This window comes from Malus domestica, chromosome 13 (assembly GCF_042453785.1).
Source record: "Malus domestica chromosome 13, GDT2T_hap1".
Lineage (NCBI taxonomy): Eukaryota > Viridiplantae > Streptophyta > Magnoliopsida > Rosales > Rosaceae > Malus > Malus domestica.
In genome coordinates, this window is record NC_091673.1 from 14558449 (window position 1) to 14576282 (window position 17834).

Here is a 17834-nt window from a genome sequence, read left to right on the forward strand (position 1 = left end):
AATGAAGATATTTTTCGGTCTATCCCAAATAGGTCTGGCAAACGGGTCGTGTCTGTCGTGTTCATGTTATTTTCGTGTAATATCTGTTATCTTAACGGGTCGTCTGTTATCTTAACAGGTTCTTAACAAGTCGAGTCATTTTACCCAACGGGTAAAGTAACCCGACCCGTTATGACCCGTTAAGAAAAAAAAAATATTCCTTAAATTTGCACATACCACACTTTGCCACATAAATATTACTTCAAAACATTAAAACACATAATTTAATATATATATATATATATTATAATTATTTTAGTTTTTAGAAGTATAAAATTGTTAAATTAATGTATATAATTATTATAGTTTATTCATACTCATTAAGCATAACATAAGATTTTGTGGTATCCATTAGTGTAATTTTTTAAATTGAAGATCGAATTCATTCATTGTATTCATATAGGGTCAAAGAGTGTAGCTGTAAAAAATCATCAAAATCGGAGTTAAAATAACCGTTAAATCATTATTTTTCTTTTTATAACCGTCAAAAAATTTTGTCCCGTTACTTGATCTTTGAATGTTTGTTTTTTGCAATTTTTGGCGTATGCGATCTCGAAGTATATACAAATATGTTTGACGATTGAATCGTTGAAACTAGTTTCGAAGAATGCGTATCTCATCAAAACAATAGATTCACTAACACTTTTAAGAGTTTATTTATACTTTCATTAAGTATAAGTATAACATAAGATTTTATGGTATCCACTAGTGTAAATATTTTAAATTGAAGATCGAATTCATTCATTGTATTCATATAGGGTCAAGGAGTGTAGCTGTAAATAATTATCAAAATCGGAGTTAAATAACTGTTAAATCATGATTTTTCTTTTTATAACCGTCGAAAGGTTTTGTCCCGTTACTTGATCTCTGAATGTTTGTTTTTTGCAATTTTTGGCGTATGCGATCTCGAAGTATATACAAACATGTTTGATGGTTGGATTGTTGAAACTATTTTCGAAGAATGCGTATCTCATCAAAACAATAGATTCACTAACACTTAAGAGTTTATTCATACTTTCATTAAGTATAAGTATAACATAAGATTTTGTGGTATCCACTAGTGTAAATATTTTAAATTGAAGATCGAATTCATTCATTATATTCATATAGGATCAAGGAGTGTAGCTGTAAATAATCATCAAAATCGGAGTTAAAATAACCGTTAAATCGTGATTTTTCTTTTTATAATCGTCGAAAGGTTTTGTCTTGTTACTTGATCTCTGAATGTTTGTTTTTTGCAATTTTTGGTGTATGCGATCTCGAAGTATATACAAACATGTTTGACGGTTGGATCGTCGAAACTAGTTTTGTAGAATGCGTATCCCATCAAAACAATAGATTCACTAACATTTAAGAGTTTATTCATACTTTCATTAAGTATAACATAAGAAACACTAGTGGTATCCACTAGTATAAATATTTTAAATTGAAGATTGAATTCATTTATTGTATTCATATAGGGTCAAGGAGTGTAGCTGTAAAAAATCATCAAAATCGGAGTTAAAATAACCGTTAAATCGTGATTTTTCGTTTTATAACCGTCGAAAAGTTTTGTTTGGTTACTTAATCTCTGAATGTTTGTTTTTGCAATTTTTGGCGTATACGATCTCGAAGTATATACAAACATGTTTGACGGTTGGATCATTGAAACTAGTTTCGTAGAATGCGTATCCTATCAAAACAATAGATTCACTAACACTTCCGAGTTTATTTATACTTTCATTAAGTATAACATAAGATTTTGTGGTATCCACTAGTGTAAATATTTCAAATTGAAGATCAAATTCATTCATTGTATTCATGTAGGGTCAAGGAGTGTAGTTGTAAAGAATCATCAAAATCGGAGTTAAAATAACCGTTAAATCGTGATTTTTCTTTTTATAACCGTCGAAAAGTTTTGTTCCGTTACTTGATCTCTAAATGTTTGTTTTTTGCAATTTTTGGCGTATGCGATCTCGAAGTATATACAAACATGTTTGACGGTTGGATCGTTGAAACTAGTTTCGTAGAATGCGTATCCCATCAAAACAATAGATTCACTAACATTTAAGAGTTTATTCATACTTTCATTAAGTATAACATAAGAAACACTAGTGGTATCCACTAGTGTAAATATTTTAAATTGAAGATTGAATTCATTTATTGTATTCATATAGGGTCAAGGAGTGTAGCTGTAAAAAATCATCAAAATCGGAGTTAAACTAACCGTTAAATCGTGATTTTTCTTTTTATAACCGTCGAAAGGTTTTGTCCCGTTACTTGATCTCTGAATGTTTGTTTTTTGCAATTTTTGGTGTATGCGTTCTCAAAGTATATTCAAACATGTTTGACGGTTAATCGTCGAAACTAGTTTTGTAGAAAGCGTATCCCATCAAAACAATAGATTCACTAACATTTAAGAGTTTATTCATACTTTCATTAAGTATAACATAAGAATTTGTGGTATCCACTAGTGTAAATATTTTAAATTGAAGATCGAATGCATTCATTGTATTCATATAGGGTCAAGGAGTATAGGTGTAAAAAATCATCAAAATCGGAGTTAAAATAACCGTTGAATCGTGATTTTTCGTTTTATAACCGTCGAAAAGTTTTGTTTGGTTACTTAATCTCTAAATGTTTGTTTTTTTTGCAATTTTTGGCATATGTGATCTTGAAGTATATACAAACATGTTTGATGGTTGGATCGTTGAAACTTGTTTCGTAGAATGTGTATTCCATCAAAACAATAGATTCACTAACATTTAAGAGTATATTCATACTTTCATTAAGTATAACATAAGATATCCACTAGTATAAATATTTTAAATTGAAGATCAAATTCATTCATTGTATTCATATAGGGTTAAGGAGTGTAGCTGTAAAAAATCATAAAAATCAGAGTTAAAATAACAGTTAAATCGTGATTTTTCGTTTTATAGCCGTTGAAAAGTTTTGTTCGGTTACTTGATATTTGAATGTTTGTTTTTTGCGATTTTTTAATGATGCAATCTCGAAGCATATACAAACAAGTTTGACAGTTGGATCGTTGAAATTAGTTTCATATGGTATATATATATATATATATATTTATTAAGTAGATTTAAATCTATTTATTATGTACGTATAATTATTATAGTTTTTAGGGGTATAAAATTTAATTTAAAATTATATATATAATTCTTATAGTTAATATTTTGGGGGTATAATTATTATAGTATATATAATTATTATAATTATTATAGTTAATTTAATATATATATATATATATAATTATAGTATTTTTAAGGTTATAAAATTATTAAATTAATATTCTTCTTATCGTGTATCGTGTTACCCACGTGTATACTCGAACCAACCAGTTATCTTAACAGGTGCTTATCGGGTTACCCGATAATGACCCGATTTGTTATCGTGTCGACCCGAACACCTGTTAATTTCGTGTCGTGTCGTGTCGGGTTATCAGGTTGTGTCAGGAATTGCCAGGCCTAATCCCAAATACAAACCGGTACATTACATGTATAGCTACGAAATTGTTGATATTTCCATTGAAATATTTGCAAAATTAAGGAGCGATATGAAAATGGATGGTAAAATGCAAACTTCACCTTACATCGGCAAGATATAAGAAAATCAATTAATAACGGCCATATTTATCAATTTACTACAGAAATTTTGCCATAATCCATTGCAGATTTCTAATTTTTAATTATTTTTTTAGAAATTTTTCTTTAATTTTGACTAATCTGAATGTAGTATATACCCTTTTCATTGCAAACTTCCATAATTTTCGTTGAAGGCAACCGATATCAATATCGATGTCGATATTTCCACTAAATCAATATTTCAAACATCAAATATAACACGTAATCTGTTTTGTTTTCTGAGTGCACATAAAATATATACATTAAACAGAGAAGTGACAACATTATTCTTTATATACACATATTTTTCTAAAATATTAGATGTTTATTGAAAATATCATAAGATAGTACAAAGGATAGCTCAACCCATTTCTTACCAATAATATCGGATTGAATTGATCTGGATTGAAATCTAATCCATTAACTGGTAATTGGTAGTTTAATTGCACTTTTGTATTCTAGTTGCACGTGAGTTGAGATGCAAGATGCTTATTTCTCAAGACTAGTTGATATTTAACAACAATTAATACATGAATAATCAACATTCAAGCAGTGTATTAGTGTGAAATATAACACTAATTAGGGTGATTAAACGCTTCCAGTGCGGCTCCTTTCTTAAGCAATAACATCTTCAACCCCAGCATGGATGACACACGTCAAAAACAACTGCGTTGCAGTTACAAGTATTATTATTGTCTCCAAAGTACGCTGTTAATACAACACATAACACCGTGATTAGTCATGTAATTAGTTAAGCTTCTTCTGTTTCTGCAATAAAACTTTCAAAACTATTACTACTTGCTCTTTCCCTAACTATACGAGCTGTCGGTAAATTCTTGCATGTGATGAATGTATTGTGTATACAATTTGTCACATCCTTACTCGGGGTCTATCACATCTCATGCCCGCTCCATCACCGTACCACGATATTGTCCGTTTTGGGCCCCGATTATGCCCTCACGGTTTTGTTTCTAGGAATTCACACGAGAAATTCCCAGTGGGTCACCCATCATGGGATTGACCTCGCGTGCTACTCGCTTAACTTCGGAGTTCTGATGGAACCCGAAGTCAATGAGCTCCGAAAATGCCTTGTGTCAGGTAGAGATATGAATATACATATAAGGCATACAAGATCCACTTCCCTGAGTGATGTAGAATGTTACAATCCACCCTCCTAAGGGGGCCCGACGACCTCGTCGGCACACCACGGCCAGGGTTAGGGTTTGATACCAAATTGTCACATCCCAACCCGAGGTCTACCACATCCTGGGCCCGCTCCATCACCGTAGCATGATATTGTCCGCTTTGGATCCCGACTACGCCTTCACGGTTTTGTTTCTAGGAACTCACACGAGAACTTCTCAATGGGTCACCCATCATGGGATTGCTCTCGCACGCTACTCACTTAACTTTGGAGTTCCAATGGAACCTGAAGCCAGTGAGCTCCGAAAAGGTCTCGTGCTAGGTAGAGATATGAATATACATATAAAGCTTACAGGATCCACTCCTCTGGACGATGTGGGATGTTACACAACTTCTTTCTTATAGCTATTAATCATGTGACGACTAGTAGGTGAGGGTTATGTGTGAAAGGACAATGTGTATGCATCTATGCAAAAAGGCTGCTAGTACTAATTGTAGTGTGCCACAGTGCTTAGTACAAGGAAATCTTAGGTGAAGTGAAACGGATTGTATCGGTCTCTCTTGTCACACGACTAGTCACGTATGAAAGAGTTATTACATGTAATTGTATACACAACCGGTGAGAGGGAAATTTTCCTCGCCAAGTACGGTAATTATGCTTATATTGGTTTTCTGTTTCAAAAAAAAACATATATATATAAGAGCAGCAACTTACCAAGTTGGAATCTGTCCAACCAAGATCAATCTCTTTACATGCCAATCTGAAACAGAAAAAGTGGAGTAGAAATACATAAATGAATTGGAGAGCAAACAGATAAAGTGTACCAAAAAAAATTCACAATTACTTATTTGATAACATCACACTTTAAGAATAAGCTTCTAACTCCGTACTTTAAATCAAAACCCAATTTTGTAACACTAAAAGAATTTCACAACTAAGAATCAATTAGAGCATAACAAGTAGATAGAAAATGATTTTCGCCACTCCAATCGGGCTCTTGAAGTGTTTTTATACAAAACTTATCGTTGTCGGGGTGTTTGTTTTTTCCTAATTTACTGAAGAACAAAAAGAAGCAGAAGTATTCACCCCATGGCAAGAAGGGTGAGTGACCAAGTAGCAAGAGAAGCAGCAGCAGCTGTGTGCAAGCTGGGGCCGTCCCATTGGAAAACGTTGTGGAGTCCAGTGAGTGAGGTCCCAAATCCAACAACTCCAGCAATGAGGGAGAAGATCACAAAGAACCCAGTAGCCGTATTCCCAAATGGAAAATATATTGGAAATATCCGAGCAGGAATCGACAACACAGATGCTGCATGCATGCACGTTACATGTTGTTAGTAACCACAATTAAGTTGTAATTGACGAGAAATTGTTCAGTGTGATTGCCACAATTCAATCACATGTGATGTGATGGTCATGCCAGAAGATTTCTCGTAATTGAAAGACTGTGCAAATCGATAATTACCGGTTTCGCCAGACCTTTGGATTCCATGGTTGACAGCCCAAGAAGCGATGACAATCACAATGAAATACAGAACAAGATTAACAATTAGGAGAATTGATGCTGCAGATTTTGGCCCTCCATTAGCCATGGCCTTTGAAGTTTTTTCAGAGATGGAAGGAGAAGAACTAAATGTTGTCACCCTTATAGAGCTCAGCTTACAGAACTATATATTCTGAATTTTAATATGTGTCTTTAATTCAAAGAAATGGCTTACATTCTTTTCCTTCATTGGGTTTGCCTCATGGAAGGGCCAAAGAATCCTTTATTTGAATTCTGCACACTCCCTTTCTTTCTACTACACATTGCTGTTTAGTTTTCGCTTTTAAATTAGATTAAATAAATCAAATGAGATATGAGAATTAACATACGGAAATAAACAAATTATAATCACTTCTGCACGGCAGCTCTTTAGACTTTGATGGAATAAAGGATCCCTGCTAAGCACACAAAATAAAAGAATAAAGTTATACTTCTCTCTGTTTAATGCTTCTTTTCTGGCAAAAGACATGCGTATTATTGTACACAGTAGAGCTCGAGTGCTAACCAATTCATGTGTCACTATTTACGCGTCTGGAACCTTTACAGAATTTATCCCATAATCTGAATCGTTCGTTATTCGGATCCTCATTGAAATCTCACTCACTTCTACCAGAATTTGATGACAACGTTTAGCTGTCTGTGTGACTATATAAATGGATGAACATAGTGTTTTCAGATTTTGGTGAATTTGCAGGGAAGATCTTCGAACGAGGACTTAAAAAATGAACAGTTCGAATCAGTTATGAACTTTATTTCTTAAGCAAAAACCAGAGTTCATATGCTGCGTAAAATATCCAATAAACTGTCAAATGATTCAATTAAGGCTCTCCGATCTACACGATTTCTTCGATACAAGAAAACATTCTACAAAGTTGAGCATGACATGAACAATCACTGACAATGGGACCTTTATTTACAAAGGAACTTCTCAAAAGGATTTAAAAGGTCAAGGAATATGCTGCCCACACTTGGCTACTTTGTCCCAATTAGCTGCGTTTTAGGCCCCAGTGGATTATCTTCGGCGAATTGGTTTCAGACTTTCAATGCAAGCTTTTGAGCTGCAAGAGCTTCAGCCTCAAGGGTTGGCTCCCACAACAATGTAGTTTCTGCCAGCAGTGAGGTCACAATGTAAGGGTCCATGTTTGAAGCTGGACGACGGTCCTCCAGATAACCTAACACAAGAGTCAGCAACATCGAAAGGTTCAGTGGTGCAGGTCGTTTATAAAAGTGACATAACAGAAAGGAATGCTGGGAGCATGCCGATGAAGCTTAAAAGACAACACAAATATATTTACACATTTAACCACAGCTTAAGATGGTAAATACTGAAACTAGGGGTAGTACCTTTTCCTTGCTTCTCAGTTTCACGACCAACACGGATTGAGCAACCACGATTAGCCACTCCCTACGAGTTCAAGTTAATGGAGTATTTAGTTACAAATTTTATAATCTGAAACTTTCTGGTTCCATAGTTTAAAGTTCAAGAGAAACAGCTAGCAATTGTTAAGGGCATACCCATGAAAATGTGTTAATGCTGGCTGTTTCATGCTTTCCTGTCAACCTTCTCTCATTTCCTTCTCCGTAAGCACTAATGTGCTCACCGTGGCGAAGGGAAAGATTCAAAATGGCCTTCTTAATAACTTCAAAGCCTCCTTCTTCCCTCATGCTCTTTGTACTGTGAAAGCAATGATTATTCAATATATTATTTTTCCTAAGCATACTATCCAATTATACAGAGGTCGCACTTGGTGCGATGGCAAGTGCCTTCGCCCATGAGCGGTAGGTCTCGGCTTCAAGACTTGGGAGCAGCCTCTCCATAAATCGGGGTAAGGCTAGCCGACATTCACCTCTCCCAGACCCTGCGTAAAGGGGGAGCCTTGTGCACTGGGTACGACCTATACTATCCAATTATACGTAAATATTGTCCATTTCGTCAATGCTGTATTGGCTAATTACCTGTAATTGGTGTGGCATCCTGCACCGTTCCAGTCACCCTGTCGATGCAAAATAGGGGATAAGTTCATTCATTGTGTACAAATACTGAAATTATGGGTATATGGTAAAATCTATATTACCTCTATTGGTTTTGGATCAAGTGTGAGAACAACACCAGCTTGTTCAGTGATTCTCTGCCAGGGTAGGGAAAAAATAAACAATTTTTAGTGAATCATAGGACGCATCGACACACCAAAACTAGTTGAATGATACCATTCAGTTGCATAACTGCCACCAAGTTATGATTAGGATGAGTTACCTCAAGAATATATCTTGAAGCCCAGATATGATCTCCAGCTTCAATTCCCACACTCGGACCAACTTGATACTCCCACTGCATGATAATACTGATGATTATTACTGATGGATGAAAAAAGGTATAGCTACAGTACTTGAATTCAGAAGCAGGACAAGATAGAGAAGGGAGAAAGGAAAACCTGGCCAGGCATAACCTCCCCGTTGGTGCCGCTGATGTTAATTCCAGCATAGAGGCAAGCCTTGTAGTGAGCATCTGAGATGTCACGGCCGAATGACTTGTCTGCACCAGCTCCACAGTAGTAAGGACCCTGCGATAAATAGATGCATCATTACCCGGAACTTATTGATTGCGAAAGATTTTATAAGACAGACGTTTAAATACTAGAAATAAAATTATTGAGGCTGAACTGACAGATACTTGCAAACAGAATAACAACCTGAGGACCAGGGTAGCCTCCAACTGGCCAACCCAAAGGCCATTTCACATCGGTTTGGAGTAATGTGTACTCTTGTTCAATCCCATACCTGAAAATAATGGTCAAGATTAGTAGATTCTCGAATCCAAATAAACACATACTTGACACATTAATGTACATAACCATGACTACGTTGTTAATCACTATGTATTAACACAAAGGGATGAAAACTATAATTCCAGTCCTAAACACCTACGAGACAGGCAGGCACACACACACAATTTAAAACTAAGACTTAAGTTATCAAGGGAGAAATTACCATGGGACTTCGTCTATAACCTTCTTGTTCTTGAAAATCTCAGCAGCCCTGGCGCGCTTGTTAGTTGGGATAGGCTCGCCTTGCGGTGTGTAAGCATCACAAATTACCTTTGTGAATTCATAGAATTATGTCAATTAAGTTTTTTTTATATGCTTAGATTCACTGGACATCACAGTACTAACATTTATATGTGATACCTACCAAAATATTGTTGCCACCACGGAAAGGGTCCTTAAATATCGCTTGAGGGCTGGAAGATAGAAGTTATATAAATTTCATGCTGTAACAATGAAGAGATACAACCATAAATGTGGTTTTGTTCTGAAGATCTTACTATAAGATTACTTCACTGTCTTCACCGGGTGCTTGTCCGGTACTTGATCCATCATAGTTCCACTTTGGAAGCTCAGACGGATCTTCAACAGGTTTTGATATTGTCTGAAACATTTGTAAACAAATATACGCATGAGAATAATCAAACCTCAATCTTTCAAAGTTAAAATTTAAAGTCCATGGACATTTATCATACCCTTGACTTGCTGCGGACATCAACCCCTGACCCTCCGATCCTGTTTCAAAATGATAAAACATCATAACATTTTTTGGAAGCAATCTACCATGATGTCAAAGACTAAACAACCGACTGCCGAATTTCTTTCAGGTGCAGTTAGTTTGCGAGTGCTAACATGCGTTACAAATATCAGATGGGACAAGATGAGGCATACCAAATGTACTCGGCAATAATCCTGTCAGTGAATGGAGTAAGGTCCAGGTTCAGTAAACCCTCTAGCCTGTTGATTGTATAACCTTCGGCCTTGGTGGCGAGCACTCTAAATTTAGTAGAGCTCCTAGCTGGTCCTTTCTTGTTCTGTTTCAACACAAGAGAACCCCACATCTTTGCTGTCATAGGACTGGCAGTGGTTGAGCTCCTTGTAATCTTCATCTGCCATTGTGAATTGGGTGCCAAAATCTGCGCCATTTCGGCCTACTCCTCACTGAAAAACAGTATAAACCATCATCAAGGACTTGTAAGTAAACGGATCATGGCGTCTTAACATCAAGATCCATCGAACTTACGAAATTAAGATCAAAATACAACAGTTTGATGATAAATCTTCATGTGAGAGTAAGAATACTCAGCATTGCCACTTCAAATTACTGTATAACTAATGAAATTGCATTCCTTCCATTATATAACATGAGATGACCAAGTGTTTTCTTGTTATTATACAATTTAACTATGAAATTCATCGAATTGACCGCCTAATCTCTCCTTTTGTTTTGTTTTTTTTTGTATGAATATGCATTATCTATTCTTTCTTGCTATTCCCAAATCTATGTTTAAGCGTTAGTTTCTTAGCATTACCACAATTGTTTTAACATGGTTAACATTTTGTGAGCTTTACAAGTTAGCGCTAGTTTCTTAGAACAAAATTACCACTAGTTGGTAGTGCACAACAGCGTTTCGAAATTACTATTCGTGAAAATTGTTGTATAAAAAAGTCAACTTTAAGTATTGTTGGACGAGTAGTGTTATCTACACACTCATTTTTACCCCCACACACTTCTTATTAATTCTGCCATTTAATCTTATTCAATTCATTCAATTTGATATTTGAAAATTACGTGAATGTTCGAGAGATAAAAAATGGTACGTGGATAAAACTAGCGTATTGGACAAGTGGAAAGGAATTACAAAAAATAGTAAACGCACATTTGACAGCTGACAACTTTGACATTGTAAAGCATATACCAAATGACGTAACAGAGCCCCAATTAATAAACAAGGTAATAATAAATCTCACAAAAAAAAAAAAAAAAATGAAGAAGAAAAAGAAACAGAGAAAACAAATGTAGTCAAAACTCTACCATTTGGCAGACTTTTTGCAGCAGAGTTACAAATACAAGGCAAGAAATGATAAAATGTAGTATCAGATACTGTTAGTTTTGACCGAATGCTTGACTACCCCATCAGCCATTAATAAAAAAAAAAAGTACATTACTTTCCAGTCCCCCATTGATTTACCTGAAGACTGCTGCAACTTGGCTAGGAACTGGGTTGTGCTGGAACGAGCTTAAGAGAGAGAGGAGAGGAGATGTATTTTTGGTGGGGGAGTTTTATGTATAAAATAGTGGGTGATGGGCAAAAGATTTTGTTGGCCTTTCCTTAGCAGATAGGGGTGTGGATGTGTGGAGGAAAATAGTTTCTGGTCCCTTTAGAGGCTCCAAGAGAGGATCCAAGAGAAAGGCTTTGGATTATGTGAATATTTATGATAGGCATATGTAAGGAAAGGAAATAAAGTATGATTTTAATGCTTGGTCAAGGTTATATATTGCATTGTAAAGTAATATATTTACTTCCCCATAACAAGAAAGTCAATGGGGGATTGAATTTCATTGTTTATTATTCAATCACTTGCTTGTTTCGTTTGATTAGAAGAGATTTCATGTTCAATTACAAGAAACGAAGCAAACAACTAAGTCGGCAACGCTGCAGTCTAAGCGTTAGCGGTTCCAACTCCTGATTTATATAACTCCTGATGGAATATCAATTGTAATGAACAAATTTCTTCTAGGGTTCGTATCGAAAAGGAACTTCAATTTAATGATAAAAATAGTCAACCATCTTGTATTTTGACTAACCACTAAAGAGATATGTCTAACCTTGCTAACGTGAAGCGGATACGAAGAATATATATATTGGCGGTCAGATTAATACCTACCTACCTAGTTGTGGTTGATTCCATAATAATAACGCAGCTTTATTGTATGCATGTCACCTAGTCGTATAGGTATCATTATAAATATCATATGGTTTGTAGTATAAAAAAAAAGAAAAAAGGATTAGCTTCTTGATTCCAAGGAAATATATCATTATCATATACAAGGGGTGATCAACGTAATCATGTTCACTAGAGATACAACTCAAACTTCAAAGTAAAAGCTTGAAAAGATGTATAAACTTCGATGACTTATGCTAAACTCATATTTAATCATACAATTCATTGGATGGACTAATAATTGAGTTGTATAATATTTGATACATGGAACTGATTTTAACACGCTTTTTTTCTTCACACGTACACTCCATGCTTGTTTCTGAACTTTTAATTTAGTAAAGGTCGTACCCAGTGCACAAGGCTCCCGCTTTACGCAGGGTCTGGGAGAGGTGAATGTCGGCTAGCCTTACCCCCATTTATGGAGAGGCTGCTCCCAAGTCTCGAACCCGAGACCTACAGCTCATGGGCGAAGGCACTTGCCATCGCACCAAGTGCGACCTCTTATTGAACTTTTAATTTAGTAAAGTAAAGAAAATCAATCGACGACATCAAACAAGCATGCAAACAAAAATCAAAGGGTGCGATGAAATCAGTTCCGTTGATATATAATAAGGAGTAAGCCCTCTTTTTCTTCATTTCGAATAATCCAACAAATGCTTGGTAATGTTTGTTGGAGAAAAAGACATTATGAAAATTACACTTTTGGGACCATGGTGTGTCTTTATATAGAGATTTGAGATGCACATTTCAAATGCGATTCCTTCGATCGAATGAGATCATATCTGCTGCTATCTGGTGGCTGAGTTTTTCACATGCTTTCCAGCCAAGCTTTGTGTGGCAGTGTGGGAGAGTCTCTTATTAGTCTTGCTAGCATCTGCACTTCTGAATCTCCAACAAATCTCTCAGCTTTTTAAGGTACAAAACAGTTTATAAAATGTTGACGCCAGTGTGATAATAATGTAGTACATGTGCGCGCCCATTTTGGTTTAGGAAATAGGTTACTTTAATCTGTTGGTTGAATGGAAAGAAACTTACATCTGAGACGTTACTGTGATGGTGTTTTAATGTATCTAACTTTGTCACATGATATTTTGTTACTGATTTAAGATACCCCACATCTTTGCTGTCATAGGACTGGCAGTGGTTGAGCTCTTTGTAATCTTCATCTGCCATTGTGAAGTGGGTGCCAAAATCTGCGCCATTTCGGCCTACTCCTCACTGAAAAACAGTATAAACCATCATCAAGGACTTGTAAGTAAACGGATCATGGCGTCTTAACATCAGATCCATCAAACTTACGAAATTAAGATCAAAATACAACAGTTTGATGATAAACCTTCATGTGAGAGTAAGAATACTCAGCATTCCCACTTCAAATTACTGTATAACTAATGAAATTGCATTCCTTCCATTATATAACATGAGCTGACCAAGTGTTTTCTTGTTATTATACAATTTAACTATGAAATTCATCGAATGGACCGCCTAATCTCTCCTTTTGTTTTGTTTTTTTGTATGAATATGCATTACCTATTCTTTCTTGCTATTCCCAAATCTATGTTTAAGCGTTAGTTTCTTAGCATTACCACAATTGTTTTAACATGGTTAACATCTTGTGAGCTTTACAAGTTAGCGCTAGTGTCTTGCCCTCGAACTTGTGACATCTTCCAACATTCAAAACAAAATTACCACTAGCTGGTATTGCACAACAGCGTTTCAAAAATACTATTCGTGAACATTGTTGTATATAAAAAAAGTCAACTTTAAGTAGAAGTAGTACTATCTACACACTCATTTTTACCCTTCTCCCACACCCCTTATTAATTCTACCATTTAATCTTCTTTAATTCATTTGATAGGCATATGTAAGGAAAGGAAATAAAGTATAGTTTTAATGCTTGGTCAAGGTTATATATTGCATTGTAAAGTAATATATTTGTTGAACAACAAAATAACTGAAGATGAATGGAAGTAAAGCTGCACATCAAAACCAAAGAGATAAAAAAAATCCTACCGTTGTGTACGAAGACATCAGGCAAGCTTCCAAAGCAAAGAGTCACCACCAAAAGACACCTGCAACAAATCATGAATAAAAAAATGAAGTTGCGGAATATTAATCAAATCCAAACAAAACGGAAAAAAATGAATGAAGCCTTACTGACCGTTCTGTTCTTCTTTTCAAAGAAAATAACGAATAGTAAAACAATGGTGCGGGAGAAGCTTGTGTGGAAGAACTGATCAAAAGAAATTCAAAAAAAGGTTTGGAAGAATGTTATTTATCTAAAACTACCAAAATGGGGGAATTTGAATTGCTTTCTTTGTTAGTCGCCTAGCATGAGATAAACCCCTAAATAAAAAAAGAGTTTTGCGGCAAACAAACTTCTCAAAAGAAAATAGGAATGCTTCCGCCCACGTGAAGTCCTGCTTAGACTTGGAAATCCAAGTCAACAAGGAGAAGAAACGAGAACCGAAAATAAAGAATAAAAAAAAGGAAACAAAAAGAAAATATGTATTTCTTCCTACAAAAAGGGGAAAGTTACGTGGAACAAGGGCTTCCTATTTTTTTCTGCAAGACGTGGAAGATTGCACAGTTAGTGGGAGAGGTTAAGAGAAAGTGGCGGAAGACATGGCCTCCATCTCCCCACGTAAAAAAAAACTCTAGAGCTCTCCTAGGATGTCTATAAATAGGCATCAGCTACAGTAAGAAAAGAGAAAAGAAAAAAAAAATAGGAGGAGGTATTCTGCAAAAATTGAGAGACAACGGAGAAGAACAGACGGCAGAGATCTTGAGAAAGTTGGAGAGAAATCAAAGAAGTGAACTACTACGGAAATTCAACGAGACAAAGGCAAACAGAGAAGAGAATACACGACAAAGGAAAGCAACAAAGCATTTAAAGGTACAAATCCATCCTTCTAAATCTTTCTTTCTTTGGTTTCTCTCAGTTTTGCAAGAAAAAAAAGAAACAATTTGCTTCTCCGACCTCTCCCATTCCCCAACTTTCTATCAAGTTGCAGCCCAACAAACTGCAACAAAACCACCACATCCCTCTGCCGCCGCGGCGGCGATATACAATGGAAATTTCAACAAAACACAATGGTTGGATTCAACCCAATTTCAAAAGGAAGAACCAGTTGCATGGGTGCCCAAAGAAGTTTGGAAGTATGATTTGCATGGAGGAACAATGCCTACCCACCGTGCCCAACAATGATTCTGAAATTCATCAACGACGCAAGGGTGGTTTCCGAATGAGACAAGCCATAGATGTACGAGAACGCCACCGAGAATCTCTGCCCAACTTGCCGATGCGATGCCACCGAACACCACCACTTCAACAACACCGACGGCCACAGCAGCCTCTCTGTCCTCCAGCCTAGCGTCGCAGCATGCTCCATTTTCTCACCGACGGCGTAAAAGAAGATGGTCATGAACGAAGTCCTCCGCCGTGAGAATAACAACCGCAGTGGCTGCTGAAGTTGAAATGGTTGTTGCTGCTCCATTTTAGGAGTTCATTTCAAAGAATTTGGTGGTTGCTGCTGCTTCGTTTTAGGAGCTTATTTCGAAGAATTTGGCAGTTACTGCTGCTCTGTTTTAGGAGCTCATTGGGAAACTTCGAATTAAGAGGAATAAGACTCGAAGAATTTGGCACAAAGTTGGAGAAAGAAGTCACACCAAAAAGAAGGATGCTTCCAGCAAAGAAAAAAACCCTGTCGCAGCCGTTGTCTTGGAGTTAAGAAGAATAGGGGTTGCTGACGATAAAGAAAAAGAAGCAAAGTCCACCTAAACTGGTTCCTTTGTTCCGCAGAGAAGAAGACTATTGGTTAGTGAAGTAGGAGAACGAGCGTCCGTGGTTCGGGATGTCGACAAAGAAGAAAATTACTTTCAGAAATTACAAAAGGGTTCCCGTTCAAACCAAAGTCTCCTGTCGGTGCCGCTGTTGTCCATGTTTCACGACCAAAAACTCCCTGCCATGATGCCTTCTTGAATTGCTAAGAGTGATCTAGATCACTCGGATGAAACTCGAATCCAAAATCAATCCTGCAAAAGGTGCTCTCTGCTGTCTTGCCAAGCCATTACTGACCCAGCATGGAAGCCATTTAAAGACCCGGTCGTTATAAACGAAGCAGTCCAAAAATGGCAATAGCAAGAAGTTTTCCTTCTGTCTAAATGTGAAGAGAACAAGAGTACCCAAGAACTCCATTCACCGCCGTTGACATCAAAACCTAGATAAACATCAAAATCTCGGTTTAACCTATTGATCATGGTTATCCTCAAAAGCCCTTGGTGTTCTTCCTTGCGACAAAAACCCAAAAAAAGCCCAGCCAAAGAAGAATGGGCTTTGCTTGTTGCTGAACAAAGTTTCTTTCAAATTCTGTCTAAATTAGGAATTGGAAGAAATGATTTCCAACTAGCAAATAAAAAGGTGAAGAGGTGACGTTTGTCATGACTCTAATTAAAGACTAGTTTGATCCTACGAGAACAAATCCAAACAGGAAGTTGTAGCTTGAATTAATTCATGGGCATGATTGAATTAGTTCATAGACAAAAGAGAGCTTGTTTTAAAATATAAAAAAAAAGCTTAGCACATGGTGATTTTCAAATGAGCAGCTCACCGTTAAATGTTGGTTGAAAGTTTAATCAAAAGCATGGAGACAAAAGCTACAAGCCAAAAGCAAAGGAAGGGAAAAAGTTTAAAACTCAAAAGGAAAGACAAGTAAAAAAAGTCTTTTTCACCAAAAAAAAGGGACCAGCTTTCTTGCTTTCAAAGACAAATTTCAAATAGGATTGAATTCCTACGAAACCTATTGGAGAAGGAAGCTGCAAAGGAAGAGGAAAAATAAAATACCTCTCATGTGAGTTTATCACAAGTATGACCTCCATCAAGTTAAAATTAAACATGGAGCAAGAAATAGTACCAAGCCAAAGTCAAATGCCAAAACTAAATATTAGTGGGTTTTATTACAAATATACCCGTTAATTTCATTTGACAAATGAAGTGGTACAAAACCACGAAAGCTTTTCAATAGTCATCCAACCATAAAGTTTTCTCATAAGGCACAAAGCCACTCCAAATTCAAATGGCACAAATGAAGGAAATCTTTTGGGAAAACATGTTCATTTGAGCAACATCATATAGCATGCAATTAACAATTAAAGGCGGAATCATGCTTACATGTACTCAAAAACAAAACATGACCATGAAATTCAAAGCCTAGTAGATTGGTGAACCAATAATCAACTCAAAAACAAAGTGAGTTGAAATTTACCTTTGTAGATTCCTCTTTGCATAAGCAAAGGCTAATCACCCAAAGAGATAGGGCCTTCATTCCTTGCTTCTTAGATCCATGGATTTGGATGGAAGAATAGGTTCTCCAAGTTCCCAAAATTGAGAACCTCTAAGTCTCTACACCAAGGAGAGATTGGATGATGAATGAGTGACCTTGGAGGATTAGATGACTAGCTAATCACCTCCAAGGTGTTGGCCTCTTTAGAGAGAAAATGGAGAGACAATTCTCACCCATTTTCCCCAAAAATAAACCCTTATTTCACTTAATGAATATTTAGTTATAAAGTCATTTATATAGTCACTTCTTTAAGTGACCTAAATAACCAAACAACCCTAATTCATCTTCATGGCCGGCCATATAGGGATTTATGGGCTTTTGGGCTTTAATGAATCTTTATTCATTAAATTGTCATACAACTTAAGTTAATGGGCTTG

At 36.2% G+C, this 17834-nt stretch overlaps 2 protein-coding genes and 2 long non-coding RNA genes across 5 annotated transcripts; 1 reads left to right on the forward strand and 3 right to left on the reverse strand.

Moving 5' to 3' along the window:
- Window positions 1-3966: 3966 nt before the first annotated feature.
- On the reverse strand, window positions 3967-6469 carry LOC103453049 (membrane protein PM19L). The gene is made up of 4 exons (XM_008392582.4): window positions 6269-6469; window positions 5893-6112; window positions 5521-5566; window positions 3967-4370 (listed from the first exon to the last, which is right to left on the reverse strand). Exons 1-4 carry the CDS (start codon window positions 6393-6395, stop codon window positions 4278-4280), a joined length of 486 nt encoding a protein of 161 aa, XP_008390804.1. The 5' UTR covers window positions 6396-6469; the 3' UTR covers window positions 3967-4277.
- Window positions 6470-7069: 600 nt separating this feature from the next.
- Window positions 7070-11637, reverse strand: LOC103453050 (glutamine synthetase leaf isozyme, chloroplastic). Of its 2 annotated transcripts, none has more exons than XM_008392583.4 (14): window positions 11361-11637; window positions 10060-10329; window positions 9864-9903; window positions 9669-9772; window positions 9536-9584; window positions 9335-9441; window positions 9037-9124; window positions 8779-8907; window positions 8601-8675; window positions 8422-8475; window positions 8303-8340; window positions 7862-8021; window positions 7691-7751; window positions 7070-7518 (listed from the first exon to the last, which is right to left on the reverse strand). In XM_008392583.4, exons 2-14 carry the CDS (start codon window positions 10311-10313, stop codon window positions 7379-7381), a joined length of 1299 nt encoding a protein of 432 aa, XP_008390805.1. In that variant the 5' UTR covers window positions 10314-10329; window positions 11361-11637; the 3' UTR covers window positions 7070-7378. The 2 variants fall into 2 exon arrangements, with proteins under 2 accessions (XP_008390805.1, XP_028947560.1); XM_029091727.2 differs by lacking the exon at window positions 11361-11637 and adding an exon at window positions 10412-10684.
- A 988-nt stretch (window positions 11638-12625) lies between these two features.
- LOC114820697 (uncharacterized) lies at window positions 12626-13603 on the forward strand. Its single transcript, XR_003768150.2, has 2 exons — window positions 12626-13029; window positions 13247-13603. It is a non-coding gene; the product is annotated as an uncharacterized lncRNA (long non-coding RNA).
- Window positions 12713-13709, reverse strand: LOC139190382 (uncharacterized). Its single transcript, XR_011574592.1, has 2 exons — window positions 13414-13709; window positions 12713-13332 (listed from the first exon to the last, which is right to left on the reverse strand). It is a non-coding gene; the product is annotated as an uncharacterized lncRNA (long non-coding RNA).
- Between the last annotated feature and the right edge of the window lie 4125 nt (window positions 13710-17834).